The sequence below is a fragment of the Onychomys torridus genome, chromosome 4 (genome assembly GCF_903995425.1).
Source record: "Onychomys torridus chromosome 4, mOncTor1.1, whole genome shotgun sequence".
Lineage (NCBI taxonomy): Eukaryota > Metazoa > Chordata > Mammalia > Rodentia > Cricetidae > Onychomys > Onychomys torridus.
In genome coordinates, this window is record NC_050446.1 from 117,240,821 (window position 1) to 117,252,230 (window position 11,410).

The 11,410-nt window shown below is 40.8% G+C and overlaps 1 protein-coding gene across 1 annotated transcript; it reads right to left on the minus strand.

Moving 5' to 3' along the window:
• Window positions 1-5,906: 5,906 nt before the first annotated feature.
• LOC118581919 (seminal vesicle secretory protein 6-like) lies at window positions 5,907-6,692 on the minus strand. Its single transcript, XM_036184317.1, has 2 exons — window positions 6,617-6,692; window positions 5,907-6,187 (listed from the first exon to the last, which is right to left on the minus strand). The coding sequence occupies exons 1-2, from the start codon at window positions 6,690-6,692 to the stop codon at window positions 5,907-5,909; spliced, it is 357 nt and encodes a 118-aa protein (XP_036040210.1).
• Between the last annotated feature and the right edge of the window lie 4,718 nt (window positions 6,693-11,410).

Genomic DNA, 11,410 nt, shown 5'->3' on the forward strand with positions numbered 1-11,410 from the left:
ATATCCCAAAAGCAATAGAATTGATCTTATAAAGAGAGCTGATTGGATCTTGCCTTGAATTGTACGGGAAAACCCATATCTGGAGTTTGTACATTTTGTACAAATGCAAACAAACAAGGGAATGCAGGTTACAAATCAGAAAATTTAAGTAAAGTAGTTCAAAGTCTTTATAATTCAGTTCAAAAATCGGAATTGTATGCTATTCTGTTGGTATTAATGGATTTTTCAAAACCTCTCAACATAGTTACTGACTCTCAGTATGCTGAAAGAGTGGTATTACATATTGAGACTGCGGAATTTATCCCTGATGCATCAGAATTAACTCCACTATTTATTCAGTTACAAGATACAATCAGGGAAAGGAGTCATCCTTTATATATAACAGACATCCAATCCCATACTGGTCTGCCAGGCCCTCTAGCACAAGGTAATGATGAGATTGATACATTATTGATAGGAAATGTGCTGCAGGCCTCAGAATTTCATAAAAAATACCATGTCAATAACAAAGGTTTAAAAAAGGATTTTTCCATAACCTGGCAACAAGCCAAGGAAATAGTAAGGAAATGTCCTACTTGTTCCTTTTACAATCAGACGGCATTACCATCAGGATATAACCCAATGGGTACTCAGAGGAATGAAATCTGGCAGATGGATGTGTTTCACTTTGCAGAATTTGGAAAACTGAAATATGTACACCATACCATTGATACTTATTCAGGATTTTTTTTTTTTTGTGGAGTGAGGAGCAAACCCAGGGCCTTGCACTTGCTAGGCAAGTACTCTACCACTGAGCTAAATCCCCAACCCCCTCCCTTATTCAGGATTTTAATGAGCAACTGCTTTGAGTTCTAAAAAGGCTGTTTCTGTAACCACTCATTTGCTAGAAGTTATGGCCATCATGAGTATACCTGCACAAATTAAAACTGACAATGCCCCAGCATATGTCTCTGTTAAAATGAAGCAGTTTTTTTGCTTATTACAATATAAAGAATATTACAGGTATACCACATAATCCTACAGGCCAAGCAGTTATAGAAATATCAAACAGAACTCTAAAGGATATGCTAAATAAACAGAAAGGGGTAACAAACCCCCCCAGAAATAGACTGCATAATGATCTATTAACTTTGAATTTTCTCAGTGCTAATGAGAAAGGAACAGCAGCTGCAGAGAGACATTGGATAATAGAAAAAAACTACAGAATTAAATCTGCCTATATACTTTAAGGATGTGCTGACCTCAGAATGGAACAAAGGACTACCAATTCTTGCCAAAACAAGTGTGATTGTGGCTTTATCAAAAGGCATCTTCTGAGGCCAGGACAATATGGCACCATCCCTGAAGTGGCCTTTGCAATCTGGAAAAGGTACAGTGCCCTTTTCTTCAAAGGCAGCTGAACAGGCAATGGGCCTATGGCTTCTGATGTGCAGTGGAACAGCAGCTGAAACAGTTATTCTTGAAGAGTAACTAAGCTCACACCTCTCAAAAGTAGGCTAGCATTTAATAGAAGGATTGGAGAAGAACAGGATGCTGAGATGAAGCCACATATACACAGCCAAAAAGAATGGACAGCTGAATTTAAAAAAACATCAATAATTTCCAGAATTTAAAATCCTGAATCATGACATGGCACTAGTGGAATTCAGGTGTTTCTGGTACATTGACTTCTCTCACCAAATGTGAGGTCAAACTGTTGACCTTATATACATCCTAGTTCCCAAATGAGTCTGTCAAATACGCTAGGCCTATAAGCTGAAGATGATGCCCCAACACTGCGGAGAAACCACAGGTGACTGTCCAGGCAGCTGGCTGTTTCTGTCAACTCACATTTTTTTTTTTTTTTGGAATCTACTTGCATGCACTTCCTGTTTTTATTTTTTATTAGGTAATATTATTTCCTTCTTGGGTCTCTGAGGGAGTTGAAGATTAGTTAGTTATATTTTTCCTTGTTAAGAATATCAGAAAAGAAACTTACTAAAGAGGTGTAAGTGTATACATTTGAAAGATGTTGTAAGACTATTCTGTTAGTAATATAAGTTAGGATAGAAAGTGAATCAGGTACATTTTGGACTTACCAAAATAGGATAGATAATGGAATGATTTTCTCTGAATTTGTCAAATACAAATGGACTAGACATTGTTTAGGTATTTATTGCTTATATATATGGTATATAGTTATTGTACTTTTGTATATAGTTTTTCTTATATTAGTTATAACTTTTTCCCTTTTTTCTTTTTATTAAAATAGAAGAGGGTAAATATGGTGATATTTTATTTGTGTGTGTTCAAGGGTACAGCCAGCATGGAGACACATGCCTTTAATCTCAATACCAACCATAGAAGACCTAGAGGTCTGTATAGACAGGCAGTGATGAGAAGGTCATGTGGTTGGGTTTACAACCAATGAGAAGGCAGAACATAAAGTCAATAAAAAGGACAGACACACAGAAAGTAGGTCTCTTGCTGAGGAGAAGGACAGCAGTGGCTGTGAAGGGTAGGGTTTTTAGCTATTGCTCTGACCTCTTGGGCTATTAACTGCATTTGGCTCTGTGTTTTTTATTTTAAAAAGACTGTTACATCTACAGTGTATCCTGATTCCCTTCATCTCCATCAAATTCTTCACCTCCTTGTTAATTCAAGCTACCTGTGTTCTCATTCCATTCTAGATTCCGGAAAATCACAGTAGCACACCATCTTCAGGCCAAAGTTCTACTCTTCGTGGACATGGAAGGGGCAAATTCCCTTCTCTCTATAAGCCTCAGCAACACAAGAAGGCTAGAGTATGTAGAATTTTCTGGGATTTTAAATGGCATCTCAGCAATTTATAATTCACTTCTGACACTGAGTGATGTTGGGGAAGAAATCAGAAGTCAGGGCAGAGTTATGAACTTAGTCATACTGTCATGATTAGGGTCATATGAATGCCGTTTGAGTTTCTCACAGAAGCTCAAAATGTACAGCTGACACTCAGAATCCAGAAGCAATGGGACACAGATACTCACTTCCTCTCTACCTTTCATTCCTGGATCTAAAAGGCAGCATGCGCCAGGACCTGGTCTATTGTCTGCAGTAGGAACCTCTTAGTCTCAGGAGACATCTGGAGAGAAAACCAGTACAGCAGCCCTTGGAGCCATGATCATGATCTTCAGAACTGGTCACCAACCAGTTCTTCCCCCCAGACCTTCATGTTAGGTCCATTCAGGGTAAGCATCCAATAGAACTAGCAGGTATTCACATACACATGGAAGAATGCTACAAAATACTGACTTCTGGACATGACAGGGCCAGTGCCCCCATGGGCACTTGCCAACAGAAGACCTGGGTGAGATCAATTCAGTCAACACTCCAGCACACAGAGAGAAGGGGCTCATGAGGTTCCACACCTAGCCAAGGAGCTATTGGCAGTTGATGGCTGCTGTTGGAAGGAGAGTCAGTTTTCTTCAGCAGTGTTGCCTATAATAGTTGGCCATGCTCCAGGCGCTGATGTCCTACATCCCCATGCATCAGGAGGCACTAATTGTACTCAGTGTGTTGAGGAGAAGCAGGACAGTAATGATGTTGATGAAGAAGAAGATGAGGAGGAGGAAGGGGAGGAGGAGAAACAATGAATTTGAGAGGAAGATGTTAGAACTGAAGAGCTGAGGTAAGGCTTGGGTGAGGGTAATTATATTTAAAAGGACCCCCCTCCTACATATTTCTACACTGGGTGTTACAGGGATAAACATACCTATTTTAAAGAAACAATTCAATTTGTAACTGCCTGCCCTTTTCCTTAAGCTATTATGTATTATCCCTAAAGCAAAACGTGTCTCACCTATTCTAAAATTATTCAAAGTCTCTCCCAAGCCTCCCCATGTTGCAATTGAAACTATCACCCACTTTAAATCAATATATCCTCCAGATATTTCAGTTCTGAAAAAGAGTTTCCATTTATCAACTGTGACACAGGGAGGCAATGTATTTCCAGAGCACACCTGTGCAACAGATGCAGGACAGGTGTCCACTCCAATGGGAGACATTGCAGGAAAACATGTGTTCATGCCCCACACACGTCTAGATCTCTGACTTCTCCCAGAAAGGTGCAGAAGAATGTTGTTTTCAGCTCTGTTTGCTGGGTACGTCAAGGTGATGGCCAAACCTCTTAACTACTACCTGTGAGGGATGTGTAAACACAGAGATGGCTACAGTCCAGATTCCTGGTGCAGTGGCTCTGTCCTCTGGAGCATGAGACCCTGTTCTCATGATGTCCAGGAAGGACAGTTGCCATTTGCTCACACCTGAATCGCTTTCTTCTTTCCACAAAGATCAAGCATGTCCTTGACTAAGAATCTGTCAGTGATGTTTGTGGAATCACAGAAGTGTCCTGGCCTCTGTCTGTGTCGTCCATGATGCTGTAATGAGGTTGAAGTTAATATACTAATGTTATATCTATGTAGACCCTGGAGATTTAATTTTAAAGAAAATAAAGCCAGATTTGTTTGAAGATAAGTATGTTCCTATGGCACATGTGGAAACCAAATTTCTCATCCATCAGACTGTGATGTTTTTACTTTTGAATGTTTATCCTCTGGAGCCTCATTAAATACCCAAAGAAAGGTATATGTGCATCAGAATTTGCACTTGAAGACACCCTCTCTAGCCATTATAGCTGTGCCTCTGGTGTGTGTCTCTAATGATGGTGTTGTTTAGCACAATCTCTTTGTATAAGATGCAGACACTTCATGTATCACACTTGGGGCATTGAATCTTAGAGGGATGTACACCGTGAGCAAGATAGTTGCACCAAGTGCAAGGGTGTGCTTCTGTGGATGGATGGGACTGTAGATGAGGATTTAACATGGCCTATTGGAACAAGGCTTCTCTGACATTTCCTAGGTTGCCAACTTGAAGTCCCACTAGGAATAGGGTCATGAGGAGATTTAGGATGTGTGGTCCATATAGTGACTGGCAGAATTTCAGTGCTTTCTATTGAACAATGGCTTTCCGAATACTCTTCAAAATATTGACACAAGAAGGTCACTTCCTTTCATTGTGGAACTGTTAATTGCAGGAATCCCTCCCAGCCCGTACATGGCAGAATCAAGAGATTTCAAGAGTCAAAACTTAATGATGTAGAACGTTGTCTTTTTATTGGAAAGAGGGTACTTTTAATAAATGTTAGGCTTAGGATTCTGAAAAAGCAATATGAGAAGCAACTGAAATCCATGAGATGTCTCCATCCTGAAGATGTCACAGGCTTCATTCTGACAACGTGACTCCTAGGGAAAGAGAGCACAGCCTGTGAAGTGTGACGGTGGCGGGGAGAGGGGAAGGGGACACCCATGTTTCTGTTGTTCTTACTGCTGCCATTTGCAGATACTTTTCAACTCTAGTGTGTCACAAATAGGGACTCCTCTTTCCTAAACATCTCTTTATTTTATTGAGAGGCAAATGGAAGCTAATTCTTGGACCCACGATCTTTAAAATGCATCCTAAGAGGACTGTGTGGTCATAGGAAGAGGATAGCACTGTAACGCTGTGCTCTATGATGAGCACAAAGGGAGCTCATGCCAAACAAAGTTCTGAGAACTAACAAGCTTGTATTCCAACCTGATAAATAAGCTTGCACATGTGGTACATATTCAAATCTGTTTACTTGTTGGTGTGCATGAGAGAGGTAGGTTGAAAACACACTAAAGGTGGGAGTTTAAGCACAGTCACAGCTCAGGTACCTTTCTCTGTTCTGCCAGGTGCCTTCCTTACCTTCCCAAGGCCACATTCCCTAGGTGCACAGTGGGGACCTGTCCATAATCGCCCAGGAAGTCCTCACACACAACTTCTAAACCCTGGAGTAGAGGTCTCTCTCGCCTAGCACTATCCTTACCTTCATATTGATGCAGGCCTTCAGTTGGTCCGTAGTTGTATCACTTATTTATTTCTTGTCCAAACTGCTGCTTCTCCTTTCTCCGTATGAAGCGCTCCATTTCCCCGGCATCACCTTCCCCGTCGCCATCACTGTCCCCGCCACACTGTTTATGCTTCCTTTCCTCATAGAGTTCCTCGCTGATGACTGTTTTCGGACTTTTTGATTTAAAGGTGTTCCATGAGCTCTCCCTGTGGCTGTATTCGTCGTGGGAAGAACTGGATCCTCCTCTGCCCCCCAGTGTCTTTAGATCAATGTCTTCAGATATTTGTGAGAAGTTTTCTGTGGAGAGAAGAGCATGCCTGACTCTCTCTATCCATCTTTCTCTATATTCTGGATTAGTTGTTCATCGGGACACTGTCAGGAGCCCATGCTTCATCTCTGGTTAGGGACCTGTGCTCAGATGTGCCCTGTTTCTCTTTTGTTGTCTATAAAGCCTTTGATCTTTTAGTCTGGCTAGAAATCGGAATGACCTACTTGTCAAATGGCCCCTTTGACTCCCCCAGAGATGACAGTGAGGATGCTTGTGTCACCTGATGTCCCACATTCCCCTGCAGCCCTCACTACTGACACTTTGACTGTCATGTCACATAAAACTTACGGCTAAGACTCAGTTTCCATCAGGGCTAGAAGCCCTGGGAACACAGCTTTCTTCAGACTCCAGGTGGATCCTTTCAAGACCATTGTCCACAGAACAAACTTGCCACTCACCACGGGTTTTCCTTGAAGCTGTTTCTGTCACCAGAACCAGGAGCAATGTAAGGAGGAAGAAGCTGGTAGGATTCATCTTGTCCAGGAAGGGCCTTGGCTGAGAGCTGAGCTGAGCTTCTTCTTTATGTATTTCCTGACTGGCTTTGCCTGCAGCTATGAAAGGCAATGACATTTCTTATCTGTAAATGTCAGCTTTATTCTCTTTTCTCAGTAGAAATCTTGATAATATTCCCTAGAACTCTGCAAGAATACATCAGAGCAATCTCCGACATCTTCCCTTATACTTTGAGAACATTACACAACAACTTCTGTACTTCCCAAATATATTTCAGTTCCAAGTGGGGGAAGAGACTTCAGGCTGCAAAAATATTCATGTCTTGATCATGCCTTCATTCTCCAGCAATGAATGCCTTCTAAGACACCATGATTGAAATGCTTGGTAGAATTCTGAAGTTCTGTTTTTTCCACATAAACAAGTCTTCAGGGAGGAGGCTTTCAGAACCAACCCAGCTGGCCTCTTTGGAGTTCTGTGGTTAAAGTGCACAGTGTCTTCAATAATAGGGACTTACTTTCTATCTCTTGGAGGCATCTAAGGGCAATACCAATAGTCTAGATTGTTTTGTGTGTCTCTTGGATTCTTCTGACCAACAACTTGAATGTGGACTTCAAATTTGGAGGTTTTGTTAGTCTATGGCTCTTTGGGGTCAGCCCAGATAGCATATCTTCAGTTAGACTCTATATGGATATGTATAAATATACATGTATGTGTCATTTTAGATAAACAAAAATAATCTAATTCTGTATGGGTCTTTCAAACGTCTTAGTGTTATTTTTTCATCCTTCCCTCTTGTATTGTACTGACTTCCTCCACAGTAAAGTCTCCCTTTACCAGTTCCCTGTTGTATCCTCCTAGTCCCCATATTGTACCTTCTTTGTTTTCTTCATGTCTGTGTTACTCCAGGTTATATACTCTCCCCTGAAGATTCAGAGCTAAGAGCCACAGATAAGAGAGATCATGAGGGATTTGTTTTTTTAGGTCTGGGTTACCCAACTTGAAATAATATTTTCAGGTTCCATCTGTTTACCCACAAATTGTATGATTTCATTTTTCCTATAGGTGAGTAGTATTGCATAGTGTATATGTCCTATATTTTCACTGTCCATTTGCCAGTTGAAGGGCTTTGGGGTTGTTTTCGCTTCCTGTCTATTGTGAATAGGCAGAAATGAGCACAGCTGAGCAAGCAGTAGTGGAACCAGCTACACAAGCTGTTAAGAACTACTCAGTTGTGGTGCCTAGGAGCCATAACAATGACCAACATGGCAAAATATACCTAAGGATGCAGTGATGGCACTCATATCTCAGTGGTAACCAAAAGCTGTCTAATTGGATGTGAGGCCCATTCAGTAAGAGGGAAATCATGCCTGGTACTGGAAATCTAGCTAACTCCCTTGGGTTAGTGAGGTCGTGGGTCTTAGATGAGACCCTTCTACTGTCGCTCTACTAACCCAGCATCATTCCTACCTGAATCCTAAGTATTTATCCTTATACTCACAGGTAATTGTAATTCTCACCTCTTATCAAAGATTTTCTTTGCAACATACGGAGACAACTACAGAAAGCCACAACTGGTAAAAATACAGAGAACCACTTACCGTGGGGTACCCAGTCCCAACAGACACATCTATAACACAATTCTACAGCTAAGGCTTGGTGAACATTACCATCATGACAACAATAATTCTGGCTTTAAGAGTGTTACATTAAAGAGATGGGCATATCACAGTTTTATGAGGACCCCTGGGATGCATGGCTTTGGACCAAATGTGTTCTGCAAATAGGGATAATTTGTATCCCTTTGATTTATTTCTTTTGCATTGTTGCGCCAGCTAGTATTTCAAGCACAATATTTTAGTTTGCCAAACACTTGGTAATTTTGGCTTTCGATTTCTCTCCAGATCTCTTTCTTCATTGTTTCAGGGTCACTTCTTCCTTTCAGCATGAAGATACCATGTCTATGTCTTATTCTCCACCAGACACCCATTTCCTTTTTATGTCACAGGTCTCATTTTTATATCAGTACATTAATTTTCTATGTTGAGATGCTTTTTTCAAATTTTCTTGAATTCTGCTCTTAAAATATCATGCTAGTTAGTTTTATGTTTCTGATTTTTTGTTTGGTTGTTATATTTTGCTTTCTTTTTCCAATCTTTATCTCCTTTTTGCTTATCTGTGTCTTTGGTTCAGAGGATTGGACAAGGACTTTGTTCTCTGACCCATAAATACGATTGGCATTATCTTATCTTTTTATTATTCATCTCAGAAAGAAAGAGTTCTTGGCAAATAGAAAGTACTGAGGTCACAAGGCACTGTGGTCAATGTTAGCTGCGTACTCTTTCAGCCTAATCTCCAAAGCCTGCTTGAGGGAAATGGAAAAGGATTAGATAGACTCCTAGGGATACCACGTAGCTCTCCTATCTCAGATTTGACGATTTGGTGTTTTTATCTATGTTCTTTCTTCAGCATAGTCCAAGAGAATGGATTTCATCGTGACCTTTCCTTCCATGAACTTCATGTACTCGGCTCATACTCAGCCTCCATTACCTTGTCTTGTTCTCTTCCACCTCTCATGGCTTGCCCTCCTTCACCCTAAAAACAATCCTTGTTCTAGGTATATGCACGTGCACAGGCACAGGCACAGACACAGGCACACGCACACGCACACGCACACACACACACACACACACACACACACACACACACACATACACACACACACACGCACAAGATTTCTCATGCAAGAGAAAGCATGTGATATCTATCTTTATGACTCTGGCTTATTTCATTTAACAGTGATATCCAGTTCAATTCTCTCTCTCACTCTCTCTCTCTCTTCCTCTCTCTTAATACAAATGACAGAATTTTATCTTGTTTAGGATTGATATAACTACATTATATACTATTCAATCATTTGTTGGTAGACATCTGGGCCAATTCCACATTTTTGCTATTGTGAATAGGGCTGCAATACCAATGTGCATGTGTCTCTGTGATAGGTATCCTGCACGTGTGGAAAATGCTATTCTCAGAATAGGTTATTAGATGAACATCTCAGTACCAGGCTTGGGATTCGTCATTATGAGTTATTGGCCATAGTAGTATTTGATTTTCCCCTAGGTCCATGGCCAATTGAGTAGCAGATTCTTAGTTACCTGAGCAGTGTTGGGGACAGGTATCATCTCATGGAGTGAGCCTTAAATCTAATAGTGGATGGTTACTCTTACAACTTTTGTGCCACTGTTGTACAAGTATATGATGCAGGCAGGTCACCATTGTAGATCGAAGTGTTTGTAGCTCTTTTAGCATTTCCCTTTCTCCTCCAGTAGCATCCAGAGTACCTTCCAGTACCATGAACTCCAGTAGTATGGGTAAAGGCTTTATAGGCAACAGCTTGATTTCTCTGTGTTCAGTGAGATATGTAGATATTGTCTGTAGATGAACAGTCTTATTAAATAAGAAACACAGAGCCAAATGCAGAGTTAAAAGCCCAAGAGGTCAGAGCAGTAGCTAAGAGCTGATACTAACAAAACCTTTCTCTTTCTAAGGGGAAGGACAACAATGGCAGCAAAGGGTAAGAAAGGTTTTTTAGTATCAGCTCTTAACTACTGCTCTGACCTCTTGGGCTTTTAACTCTGCATTTGGCTCTGTGTTTCTGTTTTAAAAGACTGTTCCATCTACAGTTGTCTTCAGCAATAGGGCCTTACCATCCATTTGTGGAGAACAACCAATAGCCTTGGCAATAGCCTGGGATGTTTGGGGATTCCATGGGCCCCTTCAACAATTAGATGCAACCCGTTTTCAGCACTGGAGGTCTCACTTGGTGAGAGGTGTCTAGTTAGGACACCTAACTAGAGGCTTTGCCTCTCCTATTATTTGGTGATTCCATTTAGATACCCCCCATCCATCCATAACTATATTTTCTATTTCCCCCTCCTTGGGAGAGCCTTCCCTCCCCATGAATATCTTACTCTATACCAAGCATCTATGATTATACTGATTATAGTCTACTTATTTGAGGCTTAACACCTAACAACCACATATAAGTGAATGCATACCATATTTCTCTATTTAGGTCTGAATTACCTCACTTGGGGGGGATTTATTTCTAGTTCCATCCATTTACATGTTAATTTCATTATTTAATTTTAAAAACATTTATATTATATAAATATACCACGTTTCTTTACTTACATATTTCTGTTGATAGTCATCTAGGCCATTTACATTTTCTGACTATTAGGAAAAGAGCAGCATGGTTCAGCAAGTGTCTGTAATAGAAGATAGAGTCCTTTGGGAATATTCAGGAATATCTGGATCTTGTGGTAGATCTGTCCCCAGCTTCCTGAGGAACCACCACACTGATTTCCATAGTGGCTGTAAGTTTGCACTCCCACCAGCAAGGGGGGAGTGTCCCCTTAGCCCACGCCCTCCCCAGCACGGGCTGTCACTTGTCTCATTAGTCTTGGCTATCCTGACTAGTGTAGAATGAAATCTCAAAGTCATTTTGATTTTTATTTCCCTGATGACTAAGGATATTGAACATTTCTCTAAGAGCTTCTTAGCCACTTGTGTTTCCTCTTTTCAGAATTTCTGGTTTAGATATGTACTCATTTTAAAATTGGTTTATTCACTTTCTTTCCTTTTAATACATTTATTTATTCATTTATTTATTTTACATCCTGGCGGCAGTTTCCCTTCCCCTTTCTCCTCCCAGTCCCCCTGCCCCACCTCGAAAC

What these genes read in the sequence shown, in the direction of transcription:
- LOC118581919 (XM_036184317.1), bottom strand. Translation starts at nt 6,692, where the DNA reads ATGAATCCTACCAGCTTCTTCCTCCTTACATTGCTCCTGGTTCTGGTG. An exon ending in AGCTTCAAGGAAAACCCGTG is followed by an intron (nt 6,188 to 6,616) that starts GTGAGTGGCAAG and finishes TTCTCTCCACAG; the next exon opens with AAAACTTCTCACAAATATCT.